The 27594-nt window shown below is 38.5% G+C and overlaps 1 protein-coding gene across 1 annotated transcript in view; it reads left to right on the top strand.

The window, feature by feature from the left end:
• Window positions 1–23643, top strand: part of RALGAPB (Ral GTPase activating protein, beta subunit (non-catalytic)) — a 107657-nt gene extending 84014 nt beyond the window's left edge. The window contains exons 22-30 of the mRNA XM_011929208.1: window positions 1493–1702; window positions 5892–6050; window positions 10111–10276; window positions 12894–13016; window positions 14614–14750; window positions 17394–17502; window positions 18271–18349; window positions 21960–22108; window positions 22585–23643. Of these exons, the coding sequence (XP_011784598.1) occupies window positions 1493–1702; window positions 5892–6050; window positions 10111–10276; window positions 12894–13016; window positions 14614–14750; window positions 17394–17502; window positions 18271–18349; window positions 21960–22108; window positions 22585–22778 (1326 nt within the window). The 3' untranslated portion in view covers window positions 22779–23643. The remainder of the gene's footprint in view (window positions 1–1492; window positions 1703–5891; window positions 6051–10110; window positions 10277–12893; window positions 13017–14613; window positions 14751–17393; window positions 17503–18270; window positions 18350–21959; window positions 22109–22584) is intronic.
• The last annotated feature ends 3951 nt before the right edge of the window (window positions 23644–27594 follow it).

The following is a 27594-nucleotide window of genomic DNA, read 5'->3' as shown; positions in this document are numbered from 1 at the left end:
CTCCTGACCTCAGGTGATCCACCTGCCTTTGCCTCCGAAAATGCTGGGAATTACAGGCGTGAGCCATCGCACCTGGCCAGAAGAGGCTAGTTTTTAAATATTTTTTTACATTCAAGGATGTGAGGATTATAAACATGCTTATAGATTGAAGGAAGAAACCAGGAGAGAGGGATCTGGCTAACACTGTTAGATGGGCAGTGGGACTTACAAGTAATAGAAGCAGTAGGGTCAAGAGTCTAGTCTAGAAAAGAGATACTTCTAAGACAGAAGGAGAGAGCAGGTGAAGGTTCAGAGACATTTAGAGAGGAAAGGAGGGAAATTGAAAAAGTTTATGAAAATTTTAATCCTGGTTCTTGGCAGTGTAATAGGGGATCCAAGACAATTCTTAAAAATTGCCAGGCAGTCCAGCTGAGGTTAAGTAGCATTATCTATAGTGAAGTTATTTAACTCACTCTGCTGACTTTCTTCAAAAGTCTTTGGGATCTGGAAGCATAAGAATTTGACTGGTGTAGAGATTGACAGGTGTGGAAATTTGGAAGGAGAAGGTTCAACACAGCCGTTTAATGTGCTTAAGGAGAAGATATTTAGCTGTTAGATGTGGGGGCTTCAGCTTAGTTGGAAAGCAGATAAAGCCAGAAGGATGCTAATGGAGTGGGAAGGCAGGGGGTGGGGTTGATTGCCCCACAGCAAAAGTATAGCATGAGCTCAGGAAGTGAAGGGATAGGAGCTGCACAAGGGGCTTATGATTGGAGAGGGAATTTCAGACTTACAGCTCTGGAAAGCAGGGCACATCTCAGGTTCGAGTTTGTTTTCATGGATGGCCAAAGTTGTGAAGGTTGAGGAGCTTGTAGAATCCTGAGCCAGATTGTTAGAAGGATTGTCACTCACCAGGGGATGGAATTTTAAACAAGGATTGATCAGAAGAAAAGGTGGGAGGAGTTTCTAAGAATACAGTCATGTAATCCATATGGATGAAGAATTCCAAACACAGGGAGCACGTCAGGGTGAAGATGGACAGTGATCTGGAAGCGAGGGGTGAGAGTGACAACTCTACCCCCTTTCTTGCCTATTTGAAGAGAACCAGAGACTGAATGTTTTCATTTAGTCTCATTTAGTGAGAACATGAAGAAGCAATTGTTGAAGGTATAGGGAAGTTTTTTTGGTGTTTGTTTTAACCTTGAACCATGTTTGTTTAATGGCATACTCTGTATTGAACTGAATAAATGTTGATCACTGAAAATTATCTTCATTTTCTTTGTTGCTTGTAGCTTTATTTTCATTTTAAAATTAAGATTGACTTAGCCAGGTGCAGTGGGACTCATGCCTATAATCCCAGCACTTTGGGAACCTAAGGCAGGAGGATCACTTGAGCCCAGAAGTTCAGCTTGGTCAACATAGAGAGACCTCAGTCTCAAAAAAAAAAAAAAAAATTAAGATTGGCCTTATTAGTTTCATAACATTTTCAAAAAATGAAATATTTGGTTTATTTCAGTTAGAAGAGAGACATGAAAAATTAAGGAGTGGCATGGCCCAACAGATTGCTTATGAAATACACCTTGAGCAACAGAGTGAGGAGGAATTGCAGAAGAGAAGCTTTCCTGACCCAGTTACAGATTGCAAGCCCCCGCCTCCTGCCCAGGAATTCCAAACAGCCCGCCTTTTCCTCTCACACTTTGGATTTTTGTCCTTAGAAGCATTGAAGGTAATTTTCATGAACTTTTATGAATAAATATATTCACAAGTTAACATTCAGCTGACAATAGCTAAAATATTTTTATGAGGATATAAGCAAATTAAAAAAAAAAAAAAAAGGTTAAAATTTTACCTTGCATACAAATAAATGAAATTCTGTGCTGCTGTAGGTTATAGTTTGTGCTCCAGGACAGGTCACCCCATGAATGCATTCAGAGTTCTGAGTCTGAGGGGACTGGTTTGATAATACACCTAACTCTGAATTTTCCTAATAACACAGTACCCATGTTAATGAAATCTATAGATAATTAGAAAAAGAATGTTAAAAATCTTCCCCTACTAAGCATTATGACTAAAAATATAAGCTACAATTAACTTTGTTCTTTCATGCCACTTTTAGAAAAGAATGAAGTTAATATTGTAGTATTTGTAAGTCAAACACTTCTTATATTGTCCAATTTGTAAGATCAAACTATCTGGCTTTATGTCCTGGAATCACTGCTTGCCAGCTATGTGGTCTTTGGTGAGTTTCTCGTCTTGTCTTAGTTCCTCATCATCTATAAAGTGAGGGTGATAAAAGTATCCATCTCACTGATCATGTGAAGATTAAATGTGTTCACTCGTGGAAGATACTTGGTATAGTACTTAGCACAAAGTAAGCCAGTCTATAAGGTAAATATTTCCATTCTTCTTAATTGCATTAGCCTTAAAACAATTTTACAGCCAGGTGCAGTGGCTCATGCCTATAGTCCCAGCACTTTGGGAGCCCAAGGCAGGAGGATCATATGAGGCCAGGAGTTCGAGACCAGCCTGGACCACGTAGTGAGACCCCCATCTCTCCAAAAAATTGTTTTTAAAAATTAGCTGGGTATGATGGCACGCCTAGCTTCTCAGGAGTCTGAGGCAAGAGGATTGCTTGAGCCTGAGAGTTCGAGGTTACAGTGAATTATGGTCACTCCACTATACTCCAGCCTGGTTGATAGAGTGAGACCCTGTCTCTTGGGAAAAAAAAAATTTACAAGACAAGTGATGCTATTCCTGTTTTATAGATGTGGACATAGAGGCTCAAAAATGTGAAATAACTTGTCTAGAGGTGGACTTGGAATTTATTCTAAGTCCTGTTTGTTTTGAAAAGTACAACTGAAGATTGCCAAGCAAGAAGTTGCTTATTGTATAAGTTGTCCCCTGCCCTTACTCCCTAGGAGCTACCTGGTTATAGGCCATTTAGCTTCGTAGGAAAGTAATGGGGACATTGCTATTTGATTTTGTATTTCAGCATATAGAGGGAAAATATTTTTTGCATTTTTTTTTTTTTGTAGAAAATTGCAATATGAACATAAAAACTTAAAATGCAGAATAGAAGAGCAGAGAGAGGAAAATTATAAGAAATATAGTGGTAAATATGGAAGGGAAGGAAAAAAGATGCAACTTACAAATCATTAGTGATATTCCTAGTGGAGAAAATTGAACAGAGTAGAAGCAGTAAATAAAAATATACTAGAAGAAAATTAATGCTTCCTATGGACTTCAGGGACACAAGAAAGGCTGTAATAGCCTTGTCTCTGAGATTATAGTTTTCCACTTCTGTTACCTGTTCTAGCTGAAACTTTTAAGCTTTTAAGAAAATAATTCTCATGCTTTCTTATCTGTATGAGAACATAGGAAAAATAAAGTTACCTGGTTTATTTTATGAACCTTAGAATATTTCTAATAACTAAAACTTGACAACTCATACATACAAAACTACAAACCAGTTTTACTTATGAATATATTTACAAAAGTATTAAAGGGAATGCTAAGCAGACTTAGTTCTGAATTAATAGCATGTTAAGTAAATGGTCTTCCATGATTAAGTAAGGTTTATCCCAGGAACTTAGCGATTAATTATCAGGAAATATTAATAAAGCTATTAAGAAAATAATTTGGTCCCATTAGCAGTTCAGTCAGTGAGACAGTAAGTCAGTATTTACTAGAATCATATTCTGATTTTTTAAAAAATAACAAACTAAGCCAGCACTACTAGTGTAGGTTCTTATTTTAAAAGATTTATCTAAATGACAACCCAGGAGCAAACTAGAGGAATCTTTTGTTAAAATCAGAGGTAAAAATTATCTACCTTGACTACTATTTAACAACGATAATTTTTTAGTCAATGACGTTTTTTAAACTTTCTAGTTTTAAGTAATTATAGATTAGCAGGAAATTGCAAAATAAAGATATGAGGACCTTCCTGCGATGATAAATTCTTATGTAACTACAGTACAGTATAAAAATGAGGAAAGTCAATGAAATGTTAAACCAAGAAGTAAAAATCATTGGAAATGAGAAGACAGTTTGTAGGTAATATGACTTCTAGTTTGACAGCCATAAGAAAATCAATAAAATGTTTAAAATAAATGAGAATTAAGATTGCCATACACAAAAGTACAAAAATTAGTAATTATGTCTATGATATTCAGTTAAAAATACAATGCAAAAATGCCCCATTTACAGCCGTGATATTGACAAAAGTTACCCTAACAAAGTATGTACAAGACCTAGAGGAAGAAACTTTTAAAAATTATTAAGAGATATAAAATATGTAAATGTTATGTTCCTAGATTAGAAGATCATACAGAAGAACAAGCTGAGGAAATACCTTACTTTAAAAAAAAAAAAGAATGAGGACATTCTGGTCTACAAGGTGTATTACAACATGCTTCAGGTCCACAATTCCTTATCCATGATTTCAAAGTGAAAACTGAAAACTGGAAAATTTTTTATATATTTGTAGTAAATTCATTTAGTGGCAAAACTGGACCTGAATTGACATGAGGCTGTTTGTAGTTTTATGTCACTTAGTGTGAATACACTTCTGTTTGACTACAGAAATATTAATGTCTTTGATTATAGAATATTGCCCTAGACCTTGCTAGGAATGTTATGTAATTGACTAGAAGGCTAGACTCAATCCTTGCCAGTGTGAAAGACAGTCATTCTTGCTTTCTCTGGAGGATGCTTTTCTGAAAGATATGCTGTGGTTAGCAAAACCTTGTTTGGCAAGATCAAAATCTCAAAGAAGATAGGGGATTAAGAGGAAAACAAAACAAACATGCATTTCTGAAAAATTTGTAGACTTAATTTTTTTAGAGAAGATTTATGTTTTCAGAACAATTGAACAGAAAGGGTAGAGAACTGTCATATACCTTCCCCACAGCCCAGTTTGCCTGTTATCAACATCTTGCATTGATGTGGTACATTTGTTATGATTGATGAACCTATATTGGTGCATTACTAACTGAAGTTAGTGATTTACAATAGAGTTCACTCTGTGCTGTACAGGTCTCTGGGGTTTGACAAGTGTATAATGACATGTGTCCACCATTACAATTGTACAAATAGTTTTACTGCCCTAAAAATCCACTGTACTCCACTTATTCATTCCTCCCTCTTCACTCCTCACTCAAAACCTAGCAGCCACTGGTCTTTGTACTGTTTCTCTATAGTTTTACCTTTTTCAGAATGTCACATAGTTGGAATCATACAGTATGTAGTCCTGTCACACTGGCTGTTTTCACTTTTATCAATATACATTTAACATTTCTTCATTCATTATGCGTTTAATGTGTCTTTTTGACTTGATGGTTTATTTCTTTTTATTGCCGAATAATACTCCATTGTATGGATATACCACAATTGATTTATCCCTTCATCTATTGAAAGACATCTTGGTTGCTTCCACATTTTGGTTATTATGAATAAAGCTGCTATAAACATTTGTGTGCAGGCTTTTGTGTGGATGTATGTGGGAAAATACCAAGGTGTACAGTTGCTGCATTGCATGGTAAGAGTATGTTTGGCTTTGTAAGAAACTGCCAAACTGTCTTCCAAAGTAGCTATACCATTTCACATTTCACCAGTAATGAATGAGAAAAAAAGTACATTAAAGGTAAGTTCTAGAAAGCACAATATTATAGAGAAAACAGAATCCAAAATTATATGCACAATATAATCTCAGTTGTCTTTAATTTAAAAAGAGGCAAATAAAAGAACTAAAAGGAAGTATGTTAAATAATTTCTTTAGTTTAGGATTATGGTTGTGTTTATTCCTACCATTCTACATTTTTTAATTTAATTTTTATTAAACCATGAGCAAGTATTGTTTTTATAACAATGCAAGAAAATAGGTAATAATTTCTCCTTTCTTCTTTTGGTGGCAGGAACCTGCAAATAGTCGTCTACCTCCTCACCTTATTGCACTTGATTCCACAATACCTGGATTTTTTGATGACATTGGGTATCTGGATCTCTTGCCATGTCGTCCTTTTGACACAGTTTTTATTTTCTATATGAAGCCAGGTCAAAAAACGAACCAAGAGGTAAGAGTTATGAAATTTTTTTTTTTTTGGCATACTTTTGTGCTATAAATACACGTCTAGAGAAAAAAAGTGAGGCAAAATTAATATGGAGAGTTTATTTGGGCCAGAGTTGAGGAAATGGGAAATGCTGGAAAGTTCTCCCGAGAACAAAGGAGAGTCTCAAGTGTTTAAAGATAAAAAGGATGAGCCAGGAGAGCAAATGATTACAAAAGTTGTTTTTCAGGAATGCTCATTGGTTTACAGAAATAACATTGATTAGTGAGTGGATATATATTATTAAACTGTAGGATATGAGCTGTGGTGTCCAGCACTGTTAGATTAGTTTATGAACTATTGGTGGCAACATGCAGTCTAGAGTCCATATAGCACGCAGCTTCAAAATTATTAGTTAGCTCAAGCAGGAGTGAGATGCGACTGCTATCACATTTCAGTGCCTTTCTGGGCATGATAATTTGAGGGAGACTCGCATTCCTTAAAAAGTTTCATTTTCATATCCAAAATTTTACATGGTATGTACTTGTCTATGGTAAGAAGTATTTTATACTCGATGCCTAAAGACTTGCTATGAACCAGTTTGAAAACAGAATTAACCAAAACTATGATACTTGGAGTCCTGAGTCTTTTGACCCTTAAGAAATGTGATTTAAATAGGAGCTGTAGGATATCTTTCTTCCCCTTAAGGAATTCAGATTCATAAGACAAAATAAACTGAAATAAAGAAGGGTAGTCATAAAAAGTTAAAGTAAGGCTCAAGAAGAATAAAGCAACAGCAACAAATATTTATTGAACATCTTCCCTGTGGCTCAGCATGCCAGGATATAGAAATGAGTAACAGTTCCCCTTTTGAGAAGCAGCTCACCTTCTTAGTAATTTCAGAAACAAATCATTTCAGTTGAGGAATGCGTGGTGTGCAGTGAGGGAAATAACACCTGAAATAAAGGAGAAAAACAGAAGGACTGGCCGGGTGCGGTGGCTCACGCCTGTAATCCCAGCACTTTGGGAGGCCGAGGTGGGTGGATCACCTGAGGTCAGGAGTTCAAGACAAGCCTGGCCAACATGGTAGAACCCTGTCTCTACTAAAAATACAAAAATTAGCTGGTGTGGTGGCAGGCACCTATAGTCCCAGCTACTTGGGAGGCTGAGACAGGAGAACTGCTTGAACCCGGAAAGCGGAGGTTGCAGTGAGCCGAGATTGCACCATTGCACTCCAGCCTGGGCGACAGAGCGAGACTCCGTCTCAAAAACAAAACAAAACAGAGGTACTTAAGTAAAACATACCTGGATACATGTAACAAAAAGACTAGGAGGAGGATTAAGAAAAATGTAAGATAGTTGAGAATGGAAAACTGAGAGCAAAATGGCAGGAGACTTGAAGTGTTTTTTGAAAAGGAATAATTGAAATATAGCATAGGCAGGAAGTTACTGACTGTAACTAGGAAAGAACTGAAGGAAGACTTGTAAAATGTAGTATTCAGATGTGTAGGGCACTGTGACTGCATGATCCCGGAATTTTACTGTAGTAGTCATTTTAAGACCATCAGCTAATCAAATTAGCATGCCTAAAGAAATTTACCAAAGTTTCCAAATGTTTACACTAGAAGCACTGTTTCAAATGATTTGTGAGCACCTAAAAGAGAATGCTGATTTATGAGAAAGTTATTTTTTTGTTACTGAGTCAATAAAGTTAATAAGTGTCTGTTGTTAGGTGAACAAAATCTATAAGATTTCTGGTCCCCTAAAACTGCATAGAGGCGAAGACAGATGATTAAATAAGCAACCAACCATTGTAAAGGGTGCTAATAAGGTCATTAAAGCACGTTCTGGAAGCAATAACAGGAAAACCTAATCTGGTTTTAAGAAGGTGGCCTGGAGGGAAAGATACTCTAGCTGGTATTTAAGGTGTGCATTAACTGTAGGTAAGGAGGCAGAAGCAGATTGTCACTGACAAAGTAATAATAATGTATAAATTCTTCAGGGTAAAGAGAGTATTTTGTCTTCATAAAATTCATTATGGGGTCTAATATACTTGGAGCTTAAGAGAAAGTGGGCAGGTGGTAACCAGAGATGAGACCGATGGACTCAAGTGTCTTAGAAGAACCTCAGTAAAATTAGATTAATTCTGGAGGTGGGGATCTGTTTTGAAGGAAGTCAGTGCATTCTTTGTTTGAGAATAATGGAGCCACTTTCTTCTGCCTGTACAAGAAGACACAAACGCTTGAGGCATCTCCTAACCCAGTCCAGTTTCCCTAGCTGTTTAGAAGCAGAGGGTAACTAGGAATTAATGAAGATTTCCTCAGACCTCCTTTGGAATGTCTGAGACCTGCCTTCCCTAGCCACAGGGTAGATTAAGATTAATTTCTGTCTGCCATAAGTGGCATGCAAGTTGAATTGGATTTACTTACTGCTTCTTGACTAAATTTTCGAAAATTATTTATTTAAAAGTTTTACTTCTAGATAAAAATTTGAATAGCAAAAACTAGAAATGGTTGTTAAGTCAGTTTCTTGGCACCCATAAGAATGTGAAGGGATATGGGTAAACTAAATAGGTTCACTTCTAAAGAGACTGGTTTTAGGCTGGGCACGGTGGCTCACACCTATAATCCCAGCACTTTGGGAGACTGAGGTGGGCGGATCACGAGGTCAGGAGATCGAGACCATCCTGGCTAACACAGTAAAACCCGTTTTTACTAAAAATATAAAAAATTAGCCGGGTGTGGTGGTGGGTGCCTGTAGTCCCAGCTACTTAGGAGGCTGAGGCAGGAGAATGGCATGAACCCAGGAGGTAGAGCTTTCAGTGAGCAGAGATTGCGCCACTGCACTCCAGCCTGGGCCACAGAGCAAGACTACGTCTCAAAAGAAAAAAAAAAAATAGACTGGTTTTGTGTTTAAGAGGTAATGACTTTGAGATGATTTGCAGTGGGTCAGATGTAATGGATGTAACTTCTTACATTTTAACTTTCACAGGCCTCTAAATGATCTTGGTATAGATTAGCGTTATATGAATGACATCAGTGATCTGTGGACTGGCTACATGATAGTTATTTGGAGGAATTTTTAGAGATAGTGATTGCAGGATTCTGCATTCGCTGATTTTAATGTAGAAGGTCTAGAGCAGGTGAAGAGAACCTTGTTTTTACGCCATTTCCCAGATGATGTTGATATACTCTGCTCTCCACCCTCCCCCTTTCGTTTTTCATTTGCAAAGGAATTTCTTATTTTCCTTCCTTTAGAAATGAGTTTTTCAAGAGTAGCACTATTGCCATCTTGGGCCAGATAAGTTCTTTGTTATGAGGGCTGTCCTATGTATTTTAGAACGTTTAGCAGCATCTTTGGCCTCTACTACTAGATGTTTGTAGTGTGCCTCACCAGTTATGACAACCAAAAATGTCTCCAAATGTTGGATGTCTGCTGAAAAGCAAAATCATCCCTAGATGAGAAGCACTGTTTTAGAGTGAGGGACTCTTTGTGAGGCCAGTAGAAAGCACACACATTACATTTAGTGCTTAGTGAAGAGGAGAGAACTTTGTGGCCACTTCATTTTTCCTGAAATTCTCTTCTTTGGCCTAAGAAAAGGATATTTTCATACTCACTTATTAATTACATCTAATGTTTATTGAATTTTAGTAGGTTTTATAGCCTTTGTCAAGATTTATAGTTAAATAGTTGCATCCCTATGTAATGTTTCTCATTAACCAGACAGTAAACTTCATGAAGGTAAGGACGTAGTATCTTTTAGTAAACATGGCTGGTTCAGTAATTATTTTGCTAGGAAGAGAGCTCATAGCTTTTCTTGCATTATTTCATAACCATTGTTATTATCTCTACTTTATGGATTAAGAAACTGAGGCAGTGGGGGTAAGAAACTTGCCCAAGGTTCAGCCAATCCAAATCTGTCTAACTCTGGAGAATGCATTTTCTCTATCGTGATATATCCTCAAATGTATTCTGAGCTTGGACATGATTTGTCAGAAGCTTCAAAGCTAACCAATTTTTATGAAGATTTATTTTGATACATTATTTTTCTTCCTTCATTATAGCTGATGATTGGTATGTATTTCAGATTTTGAAGAATGTGGAGTCTTCCAGAACCGTTCAGCCACATTTCCTAGAATTTTTGCTTTCCCTTGGCTGGTCAGTAGATGTAGGCAGACACCCTGGTTGGACTGGGCATGTTTCTACCAGTTGGTCTATTAATTGTTGTGATGATGGTGAAGGATCTCAACAAGGTAAAACTCACAGTGTTTCAAATGTCAGTTGTTGCTTGTTTTGTTAGTCTTGTTTTTTTCCCCCCTTTACTATGATTTATAGTCTTATTAAAAATACAAAACCAGGCTGGGTGCAGTGGTGCATGCCTGCCTTTGAGAAGCCAGGTAGGAGGATCGACTGAGGCTAGGAGTTCAAGAAAAGCCTGGGCAACATAGCAAGACACCGTCTCTACAAAAGATGAAAAAATTTTCTAGGCTTGAGGGCCATGTATTTGTAGTTCTGCCTGCTCAGGAGGCTGAGGTGGGAGGATCACTTGAGGCCAGGAGTTGGAGCTGTGATCATACCACTGCATTCCAGCCTGTGTGACAGAGCAACTCCCTGACTCTAAAAAACAAACAGAGGTATATAGAGGAAAAGTATCCTTCCCCTAATCCCAGTCCTGACAGGGTAACTTAGTACTAGTTTATATATTCTTCTAGACATTTTCAGTGTATATGAAATATATACACATAACGATAGAGTTAATTAATACAAAATGACTGGCTTATTACAATGCTGATAAGTTCCTTTTTTATAATATGCATAAGATTCAATTTTCTATACAAATGGTGTAATAAATATAGGTCATCCATACAAACAATACAGTTTCCTAACAAGCATGTTTTGTCTGATAAGTAGTTTTCTGTTAACCAGTGTGTTTTATCAACTGTGGCTATCAGAAGAGTCATACTTAAAGGTTAGATTCTTGGGATATTATACCAAAACCTTTGTAGTAAACAGCTGACCATCTCTGAGGATTCTTGCCCATCCCATCAGATCCTCTGAGGAACTGTAATCAGGATAACAAGTACCAGAGCAAGTATAAATTTAAACTTAAGACCTTTGCCCCACCTGGCTAATGCTTTGTGTTCCTGGGCTCCTGAGGTCACTGGAAAGTTAGTATTACCTCTCTAAAGTGGATAATGCCTATGCCCAGTGCACATTTTTCGTTTTGATAAATATGTCAGTTGGATACTTATGGTTGCAAGTATCAGAAAACGTGACCCAAACTGCCTTAGTTTTTGAAGATAATTTATTGCCCATGTAACTGAAAATTCCAGAGGTTGGTTAAGCTTTGTGTCATTTGATCAGCATTCCTGTTTTATTTCTTTACAATTTTCCTTTAGCTTTGCTCTCTATATTTTGGCTTTGTCGCCAGCCTGGTTTCTCTAATAGTGCAGAAAGGCAATTCCAGGCCTTCATTCACATACCACAGCAGCCTGAAGAGGAGACATTAGCCAGATCTCAGAACCCCCTACTCCCCGAAGCCGGAACTATATGGTGATTAGACTATCCCAAACCTGTCCTTGTGGCAAGAAAGAATGACTCTGGTAGAGAGATGCAGACAAGATAGAACTAGTACCAGAGGTCAGTCCCACATGCACATTTTGCCTGCTGCAGAATAGGGGTGGATAGAGTGGCTGTTGGGATAGTAACCACAGCATCTACTACAGCAGATACACAGTGCCTGCCCGGAGCCCACAGCAGGAGTCAGAAGACGAAAGCCCAGTTTTTGAAAATAAAGTTTTATTGGAACTCGGTCACACTCTAGATTACACATTGTCTATGACAGCTTTCATGCTACAATGACAGAATCAAGTAGTTGTGGCAAAGACCCTATGGCCTACAAAGCTGAAAATGTTATCTGTCTGGTCCTTTACAGAAAAAGTTTGCTAACCTCTTGTCTAAAGCTCCCTATTTGCCAAATCTTCACCAGCATTAGGTATCTTCCAGTTTTTTAGGTGAGAAATTTTCATTTTTAATAATGCTTGAGCATATCTTATCATATTTTTATTTCTTTCCTGGGAAGTACTTGTTCGTTTCCCCTGTCCAATTTTTGGTCAGATTGTTGGTCTTTTATGTATTGCTGGTAGGACACTGAGTTCATTTTAATTGAGAACTGTATGGCTCTCATGAGTGTTTCTGTTGTTAATTCAGTCTTCCTGGCTTAGAGCAGATGCTATTACTAAAACTGGCTGTACATTTTTATACAGTGTCACTGACCATTGAGGAAGGTGGAACATAGGCCAACTTGAGGAGCCATAGAGAGAGACCAGGGATAGAAATGCCTTAAAAGCAAGAGTCCAGAGATAACGCACATGTGTACTCTCTCTCTTCTCTCTCTCTGTCTCTTCCTCCCTCCTCTTCCTCCCTCCTCCTCTTCTTCCTTTCCTCCTCCTTCTTCTTCCTCTCTCTATCTCTTTCTGTCCCTCTCTCTCTCTCTCTCTCTGCCTGCCTGCCTGTCTCTCTCGCCCAACTCCCTTCTGAGGTACTGGGATGGCCTTCCTTTTGATTATTTATTCACCGGATCCAAAGGACTACTCCCTTAATCTGCTTCATACCCATGAATTAAAAGCCCTGCTAATCAGAAGTGGTCTGATATACAGTCATTTGAGAAATTATGAAATTTAAGATTTTATGATTTAAAAATAAAGACATCTAATAAGCATTATATTTTATTCTTTCATACTAATTGGTTCTTGCTGGAAACATATATTCTATTTATCACTTTATTAACCAGTTAACATTTCGTGTAGCAAGATGATACTGGTTTTTTTCTACTTTTTGAAGCAGTAATGTGGTGTTTCTTTTTCCCAGAAGAAGTGATTTCCTCTGAAGATACTGGAGCTAGCATTTTCAATGGACAGAAGAAGGTGCTGTATTATGCTGATGCCCTTACGGAAATTGCTTTTGTGGTTCCTTCTCCTGTGGAGTCCTTAAGTAAGACCATTTTGCATGGTCCTGTTTTAGGCTCTATATTTATATTCCTGGGTTGTGTGGTATTACTGCTTTGGAAGAGATTTTGAAGTGATCTAAGGCGTTCTTTAGCTTCTAAGGCATTATAACAGAATATGCAGAAGCACAAGGTATCTTCTCTTAACTTTTTAAGGAAAGTAGTTAAAGACAAGCAGACTGACCCTCTGATAATCTTTAAATAGTGAAGTAATCCCATTTCAACTGATATGCTTTCTTTAATTAATCAATACATAGGCTTATTTTCCAGTTCATTTCTTTCTATAATTACGAGTGATCCCTCACCTACTTTTTGAGAGCCTTTGCATGGAACCACATAGAATCCTACAACGGGAAGGATCTCATGATAGCATCTGGCCATTCTTCTGAGCAAGAGAAACTTAAGAAGCCTAGAAAAGATGGTGGTCCAAGACCTTTCTTTTTAAGAATTGAGAGTAATTATTACTTCTTAGTCTGAACTCACAGTTTTATTTTGCCCAGAACCTTTGCTTTTTGCAAATTAAGCCTGTTTGTTCAAGCCTGACCGAGTAGGTGGTCAGGCAGTAGATAGAAAACTTCACCTTCTTCTTTGAGATCATTTTTAGGATGGGATACTATACCTCACGATTTCACAGTCTCATTTCCAGACTAACGACTTTTGTTGTGCCCTACCTTGGTAGCTGCCTAACCTTTGTCCTTGGACCCTTGATATCCCACTCTAGGCCCCTCCCTGTCTTACTCTCTGGGGCCAGCTGTGTCACTGGAAGGTTGGAATTTCCGTGGTTTAGGTTTGAATTATAGCGGCTGTTGGGCTTCCTGTCAAGGTTCTGGTTTACTACTTTAATTCCAGAAGCCAGAACCTGTCCGTCCTCTTTGGGGACATACCTGCCTGATTTCTCTGGCCCAGCCAGTTAGTACCAGAGAAGTCCTCCCAGAGCTAGAGCCTTGTCCTTACACTAAAGCTCCTGCAGTTGGGTCTTTGTCTTCTGTTGTGAAACATCTCCTATGCCAACTGTGCCCACTCCAACTCAGCTTCCTCCTATTTCTGATATTTGGGGATTTTTTTAGATGGGGTGAAGGATAACTTTTTGTGTACTTATCTCTAACCACATTGCTCTTAATCACAGAGACTAGATCTTCTGTAGCTTCTGGGTGTCCCAGTGCCTATTTGGCACAATGCTACATGATTGAATATATAATCAAAATGATTCAGAGAGTAATAATGGCATGTATTATATTCTACATCTGAAACGTCAAATATTTGCTAGTCTTATTTTGGTTATCCTTTAGAGCAGGAGCTGGCAAACCACAGTGGCACAAGCCAAATGCCGCCAAGAATGGTTTTTACATTCTTAAAGGGTTATCAATAAAATACAAAGAAGAATATGTGAGAGATCTGTATAGCCAGCAAAGCCTAAAATACTTAGTACTTGATCCTTTACAGAAAAAGTTAGTCAGCCCTTGCTCTAGAAGCAATGCTTTGTTTAAGTGATTTAAGTTAGACTGGTGAGCATAATTAGTTTTAACAGTCTTGCTCCAAATAAGTGGTATGTATTATAGTTGCTTTTTTTCCTTTACCCCATAGCTGATTCATTGGAAAGTAACATCTCGGACCAAGATAGTGATTCAAATATGGATCTTATGCCAGGAATTCTGAAACAGCCATCCCTGACACTTGAGCTTTTCCCCAATCATACAGACAATCTTAATTCCTCACAGAGGGTAAGTTACTTTGTTGATAGGTCTCCAAAATTTTGTAGTGAAATCAGAGTAATTATAGAATCCTGCCTGAAAAGCTTTTAACCCAGAGAGTAATTATATCAAAGTACTGATTCCTTAGTAACTTAATGTTTTAAAATAACATTCTCATGATTTTCTCTTTTTCAGCCTGCAACAGATAGTTTATTCTGAGACAGCCTTTGTGGATTCTCTTGATTTCACCATTCTGATCCCATACTTGATTCTCTCATCTGTTCCTTTTTAAACCAAGGTTTTAATTTTGTCCCTGAAATATCCACTAAAGTTACTGCAGTAACTATATGTTTTTTATCTTTAATCTTGCAATGTTCATCTTAAACAAGTCTGACCATATAAATATAGGAACATTGTGGAGAAGAACTCAGTGTATGGATAAATATTCTGAGTGAGGAACACAGCACTTACTACAAGAGGAGCTTTTTGCTTTTATCTTTTTTTTTTTTTTTTTTACCTTATCAGCAAATATTACTTCTTTATCTGTGATCAGGTCAGAAGTGTAGGAAGATTGACTTAGAACAAATCATAACAAAGACAGAAGTGTCAGCTTGACTTAAAGGCGTTCCTCCATTGTACAGGAGTTTAGGTTGGCTCCCTTCCACAGTGAAAATTACTTTTAATGTAAGTATATACTTAAAAGAGAATATGGGGAGGTTTTTACCTTTAAAATTGATTTAGGAAAAAAAGGCCAGGTGGTGTAATAGTCCCTGGAGTAGACTGATTTGAAAATCAGGAGTTTTTTAAAGGTTTTACAGAATACAAGTTAGAGATGAGCAGTCAGTATTGCATGGCAATGCAAGATTTTAGCCAAATCTAATACTTTAAAAAATTTTTTTATTTGAGATTTGTGAACAGAACTAGAATTCAGTGGTGAGCTGCCCATATTTTCTGAATGCCAGCATAGTTATTCCTTAGAACCCAGATAAAGCACCGTGTTTTTGTTTCTCACTTATGGTATACTTTGCAGACACTAACAAGCTAAACAAACAAACAAACAAAAAAGCAAAACCATATGGTTATCTCAATACATGGAGAAAACGCAGTTGACAAAAATTCAGTACTCATTATGAGAAAAGTTCTCAGCAAACTATGAATAGAACTTTCTCAACTTGATACAGAGCATCTACTAAAAACCTACAGCTAACATTATACTTACGCATTATACATTATTCTTGAATGCTTTTCCTCTGAGATGGAGGAGAAGGCAAGGATGCCTATTCTCACCACTTACATTCAACATGGTAGAGGAGGGACCTACATAGAGAAATAAGACAAAAGGAAACACAGTACGTAGAGCTTAGAAACAAAGAAGTAAAACTGTATGTATTTGCAGGTGACGTGGTCATGTAAGTAGAAAACCCTGAGGAATCTTTTTTTAAATCCACTAGAACTATTGAGGTGAGTTCAGCAAGACTGCAGGAAAAACGTCAGGGTGTTGGGCAAAATTTTGAGATAACCCCCAGCAACATTTGCCTGTGTACAATGTCCTCTCCTTGTGTGTAGGTGGAGCCTGTGAATATGATAGGATAACTGTGATTATGTTACTTTATTTGGCAAAGGGATCTTGTGGGTTTAATTGCGTTACTTTGAGTTAATCAAAAGGGAGATTTTCCAAGTAGACCTGACCTAATCCCAGGAGCTCTTTAAATCTAGGGCTAGATGTCAGAGATGGAAGAAGTCAGAGTCAAAGCTAATTAGGGGCCTTGATGCTAAGAAAGTAGTCTGTGAATATGGCCAGATGTCTGTCACTAGTTTGGGAGAAATCTTTTGGTCTGGCCATTTTCTGTCAATGTCAGAGTAGATTCAAGCATCCAGGGGACTTGCCATGGACTCTGGTCATCTGGTAAAGACATGTATATTTCTGTGCTAATAAAGCAGTTTTAATTTAAAAATTCACCTCAAGTATGAGATTCTCCCCTCTGTACACATGAGCTTTGTTTAGGGCTTTAGCACAACTTAGCTCTGCTGCACGCCTCAAAACAAGTGCAACTCAGGGTACCAGTTTGCTAAAGGGGAGACACATAGTCCCGTTAACCTTGCAGTGAAACTTAGAGTTGATTAGGGTGGTGGGAAGCCAGAAGCACACTGCATGATAATGAAGGCCCAAACAACTTGTTTTTCTTTCTACTGATGAGAAAAAGGAATTAAGCATAAATTGCAATAGGAGACATTTGTTCTGGGATCTGGGAATAACTTGCTGATGGGACATTTTAGAGATTAGGATCCCCAGACAAGTAGTGATGTTGCTGTGATGGGGAAGCATGCTGCTTTCTGGCCCTAATAGAGATAGACTCAAATCCTTTAAGCCCTCATTAAGATACTGTGTGTAAATTTTGTTTTTATTAATGCAAATTATTATTATTCAGTATTCCTTCCTTGTTTTTTCTTTGACAATTTGAAGCCTTCATTTTCTTGTCCTAGGTTAAGACTGATGAACAGGAGCCAAAGAAGAGCTTTGTTGCAAATGTATACACGTTTTCCTGAAGTGATTTTCCATGACCTGATACTTATGTCACTGAGCACCTTGACAAATGAATGACTGGGTAGTTTTATTAAGCCAGTTTTTTGTTGCTGTTGTTTTTCCCACACTCTGTCTTCTTCTTCATATAGCTCAGTCCCAGTTCCAGAATGAGGAAGCTGCCTCAGGGTCGCCCTGTTCCTCCCCTTGGACCTGAGACAAGAGTTTCTGTAGTCTGGGTGGAACGCTATGATGATATAGGTACTGTATGAGGACTTTGTCCATAAATAAGATGACAATATATGACAATGACTTGCTAAATGTCTACAGGGAGTGGGAATATAAGCATGGTGAGGCCAGGAGCTAGTCCTGAAGTTCAGCAAGCCTGGGTTTACACACCAGCTCCACTACTCAGTTTCTTTAAGCCTTAGATTACTCCTCTGTTAAATCCTGGTACTTTTTTCGTAGTTGTGAAGATTTGACGAGATTAGTAGATAGAAAGCTTTTAGTTATTCCTGTTGGCATCACAGTCAGTGGTTTGTTGCCAGTTGGTCCCAGGACCTTTGGAAAGGGGAAGGGGACGCGCTTCACTTACCCTCTCTCCACCCACATGCTCTACTGTCTCGTTTTAGTATAAAGCTTAGTTTGTTTGTCCTTAAGAGTTGCACTCTGGGTAAGTTTCTCATGATTTTTACATAAGCAACCTTGAGCATTAGAATTATATACTTTGCCTAAAATCCCATCCAGCCCAGAATTTGTGGGAAAATGTGATAGTTACTTTTCAACCAAGCCCTCAAAGATCACAGAATGTATTTTCTAAAAACTCTTTGCTTTAGATGAAATTAGCTAAAAATAAGTCTTGAGAGATGATTTTTTAATTTGTAGAGAATAATTAAGATGATATTTCAGGACAGCACAATCCATATATTTGCCACTCATTTATGTGACGAGATTAGAAAATTAGATTTCCTGTTACCTGTTTGGGAAAATGAGGGAGATATTAATTATAATGCTATTATTTTCTTCCAGAAAACTTTCCCCTCTCAGAGCTGATGACAGAGATCAGTACTGGTGTGGAAACTACTGCAAATAGTAGCACTTCACTGAGGTACACTCTGTTTGCTTGAATTTTTTTTCTTTTTTTAATATATTGATGTCTTTTTTTAATATATTGATTGCAGCTTAATAAATAAAGAATTATGAAACAAAAGAGTTGTGGACAATTAGAAATAAAAATAGAGAAAAAAGATCAAAGAAAGAAGTTTGTATACAATGTACAAGGTTATCAAATTATTATAGCATGGACTTTTTTAAAGCCACTTTATTGAGGTATGACTGACATGTTAAAAGCTATACATATTTAATGTATACAACTTGATGAGTTTGGAGATAAGTATATCTCCATGAAACCATCACAACAATCTATTCCTGAGCACTTCTACCATATCCAGAAGTTTTCTGCTGCCCACTTAATTCATTATTATTATTATTTTGTGGTAAGAACCACTTAACATAAGATCTGCCCTCTTAGCAAATTTTTAAGTATACAATACTGTATTATTAGCTATAGCCACTGTACTGTTGATCTTTAGGACTTATCCTTCATAACTGAAACTTTGTACCACCTTTTGGCCAATACCTCCCCATTTTTTCCCTCCCTCCAGTTCCTGACAACTAGCATTCTACTCTCTGCTTCTCTGAGTTTAACTATTTTAGATTTGTCATATAAGTGATATCATGTGGAATTTGTCTTTTTGTGCCTGCCTTATACTTAGCATAATGTACTCTAGATTCACCCATGTTGTCACAAATGGCAGGATTTCCATTTTAAGACTGAATAATATTTCATTGTATGTGTACACCACATTTTCCTTATATATTCGTCCATTGATGGATATTTAAGTTGCCTCCATGTCTTAGCTATTGTGAATAATGCTGCAGTGAAAATGGGAGTGCTGCTATCTGTTTGAGATCCTGGTTTCAGTTCCTCTGGATATATACCCTGAAGTGGGATTGCTGGATTATATGAACATTCTATTTTTAATTTGTTGAGGAACCATACTGTTTTCCACGGTGGCTGCACCAGTTTACATTTCCACCAACAGCATACAAGGGGATTCCCTTTTCTCCACATTCTCGCCAATACTTGTTTTCTTTTGGTTTTTTTGAAAATGACCATCCTACCTGGAGTGAGGTGCTGTCTCATTATGATTTTGATTTGCATTTCCCTGATGATTAGTGATGTTGGGTGCTTTAGCAAGAGTTTTAATAGTAAAATTAATTGCTATTTTACAGTTATCTAGAGCAAAAAGAAAAGTGGAGAAGTAGAGGCAATTAAATATTAATAAAGACTGTAATAATAGGATAGTAATATTAGATTGAAATAATGGAGTTAAATTGGCCAAAACAATGTGGCCAAATAGCAGCTAAAATATCCTAAATCATATGAACTAATTAATGGAAAAATGTTTCTAAGCAAAATGTAATACTAACTTTATAACTGGGTTAAAATTTCTGTTTTACCTGCCCGTTCACAAGAAGGATAAAAAGAGAATAATCTGATTCTAAGAATGGTAACAATGTAGTTGTGTAGGCTTGTAGTTTTCAAGGTTTGCTTGCTTGTTTTTGGTTTATAACTAAGAGTTCAACAATTATTTTCCCTGCTTTATTTGTGGGATAAAATAGGCTCAAAGAGGTTATTCCTTAGTGTCACACATCCAGTAAATGCAGGAGAAAGTTTCCTGAATCCAGGCCTTTGACCCCAAATGCATTGGCCCTGCATCTCTCTCATCACAGATACCCTCAAACTTGATATTTTTAAGTTCCTTTCAGTTATGTGAGCTGATTCAAATTGCATATAAGATGAATTTATTCTAATATTGTTAGATGATTGTTGTTGAAATGAAGTCAGTAAAGATGATTTATTTTGGCATTATCATTTTACATTTCTAAAAGAGGGCAAGTCATTCTTAAAACTTCCATGTTTTTTATGCTTTGGTGTTTTAAAACAAATTACAGGGATCTTTATGTTCCAGATACATCAGTATGCATCTGAAAAGTCAGAACACTTTCAGATAGCTAAATATAACATCACAATAATAAAGTTAGTAATACTTTCTTAATATTATCTAATAGGCAACATTCAAATTTCTTCATTTTTACTAAAATATTCTTCACAATTGGTAAAGAATTCACTCCAGGACTGTATATCTGGTTTTAATTCCTTCCATCTCTTTTAATCTGGAACAGTCCTTTTTTCTTTATGACACTAACTTGCTAAAGAAGAGACTATAGAATAGTCATGAGTAGACTTTTCTAGAACTAATTAGAAGAGACTTATCATATACTGTCTTTGTTGTTTTCACCTTTTTTTTTAATTAAAAAATTAAAAAATTGGGCACAAGGTCTCACCATGTTACCCAGGCTGGTCTCAAACTCCTGGGCTCAAGCGATCCTCCTACCTCGGCCTCTCAAGTTTCCATCTTTTTAGGTCAAAGGTTGTAATACAATTTGACAGTAAAATGTGTATTTTATTGATAGATTAGCGAAGTTTATAATTTGTCTTGGGGACAGAAGTACTCGAGGATTGATTTTTCTTTTTTTTTTTAATGTCTTGAAACATTGATTCGGTGTTACTTTGGCCAAAATTACCTTACCTATATAGAAAGAAAACTCATTGGGTTGCAAAAAGACCCCAACATGTAGCATCACAAATAACATGTAATACAAGATGGGTTGGCCGATCCCTGGTATGTAATGAGTAACTCACCCCTCCATAGAGGCAGTTGCCGACTTTAGCATCTGCTGCCTGGCCAAAGGCTGTGAGGGCTTTGGCCCTGCCACAATGTGGCCATTTATCACCATAGCCGAGAAGGACACTTGCAGCTGGCTTGGATTAATGGCTCTCCCAACCTCCTTCCCCACCCTGAAAAAAAATTATATCAGGGATTCCTGTAATGGGCCAAAGCTGTGTTCCTGCTTCTGCTCTGGGATTACCAGTCTTGACTATGCTGGAATTCCCTGTACTCTGGCCGGCCACATTTTTGTTCCCTACAAGAAGAGGAACTAAAGTGAAAGTCCCATAGGTGGTTGCTAGATTCTTAACTCCATGCAGTAGAGTTCTCTGGCCTCTCCTTCCACCCAGTGTCCCTAGTGGTTTTCCAGGTATATGTATTTTTTCAGCCCCTTTCTGTTAGCTTAGAAAGCCTGAGCCGGGCCGGGCGCGGTGGCTCAAGCCTGTAATCCCAGCACTTTGGGAGGCCGAGACGGGCGGATCACGAGGTCAGGAGATCGAGACCATCCTGGCTAACACAGTAAAACCCCGTCTCTACTAAAAAATACAAAAAACTAGCTGGGCGAGGTGGCGGGTGCCTGTAGTCCCAGCTACTCGGGAGGCTGAGGCAGGAGAATGGCCTAAACCCGGGAGGCGGAGCTTGCAGTGAGCTGAGATCCGGCCACTGCACTCCAGCGCGGGCGACAGAGCGAGACTCCGTCTCAAAAAAAAAAAAAAAAAAGAAAGCCTGAGCCAGTAATGAACCTTTAGGACCAGGTGTTATAGGGGGCAGCAGCATAGATTCCCAGAAAGCAGATTCTGAGCAGACTGACCCCTTGGCTTTTCTCATGCCACTGCCAAGCAACAGGTTCCTTTAGTAATCTTAGGCTGTATGTGGGGAACTTCAACTCTTGGGTGTCTGAAATAAAAATTTTCTTTTCTTAAGATCTACGACTCTTGAAAAAGAAGTTCCTGTCATCTTCATCCACCCTTTAAACACTGGATTATTCCGGATAAAAATTCAAGGAGCCACTGGAAAATTTAACATGGTCATCCCTCTTGTGGATGGGATGATTGTCAGCAGGCGAGCTCTTGGTAAGGTCTTCATATGTGGCTGAAGAGTTACGTTTTCTTTCTCTTTATCATTTTTATAAACCAGAAAGAAGTCAATATAAGGAAATGGTGATAATTACTTAATAGTTTCCACATGTAGGAAATGGTCTGGCTCTTGTTAAAAAGGGAACATGTTTTGTTCTTTTTTGATCTGTCCTTAATCTAGTAAGTCTAAGTAAAACCTCACCAACTTCTAGTATTAAAATATTGAAGACAGCTGTTCTCATCCAGGATGGAAAATAGGTTGTTAGACTAGATTTTTATTCTCCTTTTCCTGTCATTGTGTGTTTCTTCTGACAGTTTTATCTTGGCACTATGTCTATCTCTCTGGGGATGGGAAGTTTGCAAATTGAATGAAATAGTTTGAGTATGTGGAAGGTAGTTCACCTGAATACTTATAGTTCACCTACCTAAGTGATTAGTTTTTAACATTTATTTTAAAACTCTCTATTTTCAAGGCTTTCTGGTGAGGCAGACTGTAATTAACATTTGTAGAAGGAAGAGACTGGAGAGTGACTCCTACAGTCCACCCCATGTCCGCCGGAAACAGAAAATCACCGACATTGTCAACAAGTACCGGAACAAACAGTTGGAGCCAGAGTTTTATACTTCACTTTTCCAGGAGGTTGGACTCAAGAACTGCAGTTCTTAGACCCCTGAATTTCTAAGACTGGAACTCCAGTTCGGGAACTGTAACACAGCAGAACAGTTTGATAGGTGATCACTGTAAAAATAAAAACAAATCACTCCCAAGAGCTTACTGTTTAATCACCAGAATAGAAGAAACACATTATAACCCATTTGATAGAAGACTTCGGGCTGTCTAGTGAACTGGGCTCCCAGACACAATCATATTCCTGCTGATAAAGATGATACACATTTTAGCCATAAACTTTCTTTTAAAGGTGACAATTTTAGTTAAACATAAGCCTTTTGAGGAGAAAGGCTTTTATGCATCTCAGTTAAACATGTGCATTGGTAGTATCAACAAATTTGCAATATAGAAGTTGAAGATAGTTTTATACCTCACTTTTTAGGAGGTTGTATTCAAAATTAAAATCTTTCTCAGAATCTTCCAGGACATTTAAAGACTCATGTTGATAGCATGGAGGAGAAGGAAAGAAGTCACAGCCTTCTACTCACTTGTAGGTCTTCTTGTCATCCAGCTGTCACACTGACAAAAAGAAAAGATGATACATGTTTTTTGCTCAGATAAGAAGCCTGACATTAAAATATGTCATTTTTTTTTCTCCACATTTCAAAAAGTTTTCCTTCTCATCACTGCATAGATCTGTCTGAAAGCCTCAGTTCCTGGGCCACCCAGGAACAGATCAGAAGTGGAGCATGGCCTTGTCCTTTAATGGGGATGCAAATAAAGTTTGTGGGGTTAAAAGTTTTAAGATAGCAGTGATACCCCCACTCTCTCCATTGTTGTCCAGCGGGGTGACATAATGACAGGTTAAACATTTGTGATTCATTGATTAAATATCATTTAAAGAAATGTAAATTCACAATAAGGGTTGAAAATTATTTGGTTTCATCCATTGTCTCTTATTTCAGGACCAAGCAGCAAACTGCAGTAGTTTATGAAGGATTCTAAAATGGGGTTCAGGAATAGCCTCTCAGCGCTACTAATTCAGATCTCCCAGAGAACTACTGGATTTCCTCATAATTAACAAACATGAGTGACCACCTCTTTGGGTGGCTACTGTTAGCAATGGCTGTTGTTGTCATGTTTTCTGGACTTTGCCAGCCAACAGATCCCTGCCAGGTTTTGGAAATACTTCTGTTACCTCGCTGCTACTTTTCTGCAGGGATAAAACTTTTGAGGTGGCCAGACCCAGAACATCCTTACAAGGATTCCTGTTACAGTGCTACAGTATACACTGCTCATTTATCCTATTCTCATGTGCTTTCTTCTTTAGTAAGATTATTTTATGTTAAGAACATAAGTGATATTTAAAGTCCAAAGAGAAATGATCACAGTTGTGTAAGGGGTGTTTTCCCCCTTGAACTCTGATGTCAGTAGACTATGGGTCAGAGCTGCAACGATCTGTTTGGTTTGATGTTTTGGTGGGTTACTTAGGGGGCGGGTATAGTGTGGGACCTAATTCCCTGTGCAAAGGTCTCTTATTCCAGAAATATGCATTTTGCCATCTATAAGCAAGAAATATGGGCATAGCAGCTCTTGGTTTAAAGTTTGCCATAACCTGTTCTTCATGTTTGTTTTAAGCTCAGGTAAAGATAATCTCTTTCTATGACTCCAGTTTCCATTCAGGTTATAGTATTATTATTCAATAGTTGATTTTCTTTTTAAGCTGGGCAATAAATTGATGTTTTCCAGATGGTAGCATGGGAGAGGGCATACAGGATAAAGATGAGCCAATTCTACCCTAAAAAATGTTCTAGTAGTTCACAGGAACAAGATGAGGTTTAATAACTTTCAAGGTAATTCTAGATTGACATTTTGAGGGGAAGATAGGCTCTTGTTCTAGTTGAAGTGAGCAGAGAAGGCTATAAATTAACGTGTAACTTACAACATTGCAGAGGTTAAAAATAACTGATGTAGATGTACTTATTCAGTGTGATTCTTCAGATCAGACTTTTACCTTTGACATAGTTAATTTCAGAAAAATATGCTGTGTGTGTGTATGAGGGTTGGACTTGCTGATCCTTCAGTTAGCTCTAATTTCTGGCAACTCCTTGTAATTCCAATGTATTTGATACGTGAACAATGATGTTGAATGCATTTGTGATCTGGGAGACTCCCTGGTCTTCCAGGGAAGGAGGGATGTGCAGCCCCTGAAGGCATGAAACTCCCAGTGTATACGGAGCCAGTGGACTATGGGATACCCATACTGTACCTTACCAGGCGCTGGTTCCTTCTGCTCAAAATAACATCTGCCCAAAGAGGGAGTGCTAAGAACCCTTAGCTCGTCAGTGGGACCCAGCTGGCTCCTGGAGGGGGTCTGTGACTTGAGGTATATGAACACCGATGCCAGGGGTAATTTTTGTCCCATCTGTATGGATCTGAGTTCATGGTCACTGTGTTCACCCACCTGCCTGTGTTAAAAATCACTGAGTAGAATAGCACCAGAGGAACATATTTAGCACCTAATATTAATATTTTGTACTCCCCCATTTGATAAATTTGCCAGCATATGTTCTAGCCTCTGGGGGAAAGCCAGGACCACTTTTGTCTGTGGCTGAAACAGTTCAGTTGCTGTATCTGTTGGGTGTGCCAGGGGGTGGATGAGTGTGGCATTCTGTGAAGAGGAAGGTGGTAAGTAAGGTTGCCCTTCTGCCTTCTTAAGTAAGTTGCAGGAGGGAGCTTTCCTCCTCCTCTCTGGTTGGGAGCACTGAGGACAGTGAGGAGGGCTTTTACCTTGTTAATCATTTCCTTATTTAGCTAGCTTTCCTTTTTGTCTAGGGCTTCCTCCTGAGACCCTCTTCCATCCATTGGGCCTTTGAAAGGACTAATGAGACACACACGCGCGCGCGCGCATACTCATGCACATTTTCCTTCATTTCCATATCCTTTATTTCAGGGCAGCCCATTTTCCTCTGGATTCATTGATAAATACAAATACCCACACTTTTGACCAGTATTGTTGGTTACCTGCAGGTTCTGTGTATGAGGCCTTCATGAATGATTACTTTCTCCATACACTAGGGAAGCATTTTTCAGAGTCTGCAGACTGGGTTCTAGAGAGGCAGAGTCTTTAAGAGTATTCATTTCTTCTGGAAGGTGGAGCTTTACCCAAAGTGAAAGTTAGCCTTGCTCAAAGATGTGTTTTGTGGTAGTTGGTAAAAAAAAAAAAGAAAGAAACACGTATTGGAGGTAATTTGACACTCCTGCTGGCAGTAGTTCTCTATTCACCATTTTAAAGCCCATTCAGGTTCTGTCTTCCTGAAAAGAACTGATTGCTGTGTTTACATGAAATGACGATTGATTGGAGTCAGATGGTCTGTTTTAAAGATTTCCATGACAACTTCTTTTCCTGAGTTGGAGAGATTGGAGGTGGTCCATCCGTACGAAGTGGAATCAAACGGTGGGTTTCTTAGTAGCTAAAGAAGCCATGTACTTAGTGTTTTTCTCAGAATATCAACTCATGTTCTTCAGATGCTTTTCTTTTTTTAATGATGGGGGAAAAGGTGTAATTTGGGATTCCACAGTGCCTTGCATATAGTAGGCGCCCAATAAATACTTGTTGAAGCAAACCAAGTTTCCCAAGTCCTCATCTCTTACAGTGACCAAGACATCTTTCTCCTCTGAAGGGGTTGGCAGTTGTGGCTAAAAAATAAGCAGTACCATTATTTGCTTGAAATCATATATACAGTTTGTATGAATTTCAGTATGTTGCCAAGACATGCTCTTTTTCTTATTGTATTTTCTGTAAATATTTCTCCACTGAACTGTAAAGTAAAGGCAAAGTGTAAATATGAAGGTGTACCCGTGCCCCTTGCCTCCTGTGTTTCATCTTCGTTGGTTAGGGAAGAAGGTCCAGAGGTTTGTTTGTATTTATGCCGATCCTTTGTTCAGAAGAAGCCCATGGAATACTGAATGTAATACATTTAGTCAATTAAATTTTAAGGGGATTCTTATCTAAGAACTGTGTGTGCTTTTGGATACAGGCTGGGCTTGCTCCTACACTGGTGCTGTGAATTTTACCCTTCCAGGGGACTGTGCTCGGCTTTGGCTGCCCTTTATAATTTAGATCTGTAGTGTAATTGAACATTAAATGAGTATTTCATGAAATACTCAAAGTTTGATTAATTTTAAGAAAAATATTTGGCCTTCTCTGCTGGAAGGAGCTTGTATAATTAAAACACTGCCAATAGAGGCTCACCTTTCAGAGGCTGGGAATTGCTGAGGAGATAGATACTTACGTTATGGGAGTGAAAGTGCCGGCTGTGCCCTCTGCTTGCAGAAAATTTGAGCCCTACCAGGGTTAGACAGCAAAGTGGGGAGATGCAGAGATCATCCCCTGCTGCCCACTGCCCCCTTTGTGCCCCCTCGGAGCCAGATGAGCGCCTTCAGGCCTAGATCACACAGAGGAGTGAGTGGACCACTTGAAACAACCATGAGAACCACTGTGGTCATGCCTGTGCCAAAAGCTGCTGACGTGTGCCACCCTCTGAACTGTGCCTGGGAGCTGCCTACCTTGCAGTGTCTGTTCCGTCTGTTCTGCCCACTCACAACAGGACCTCCAGCTGGGCCTAGTGGTCAGGGAAGCTGACCACAATATCCCTGTTTTGGTGTCTGGAAAGGTTTTGTAACCAGAAAAAAATGTGTGCTCAAGCCTTTCCCAGCTATGCTGCTCAGCTCTCTCTGACCCCAACCCCTTCAGGACCCAGTGCCAGGGAATCACTCCCAACCCAGACTGCCTGCTCCTCCTCCTCTTGGTCTCTGGGCCCCGCATCAGGTGCCCCCTGCCAGGGCACTGCTCCTCTTGGACACGCATTCT

Source organism: Colobus angolensis, unplaced genomic scaffold (genome assembly GCF_000951035.1).
Source record: "Colobus angolensis palliatus isolate OR3802 unplaced genomic scaffold, Cang.pa_1.0 Scaffold8, whole genome shotgun sequence".
Classification (NCBI taxonomy): domain Eukaryota; kingdom Metazoa; phylum Chordata; class Mammalia; order Primates; family Cercopithecidae; genus Colobus; species Colobus angolensis.
This window is presented reverse-complemented; position numbering and strand designations above follow the sequence as displayed.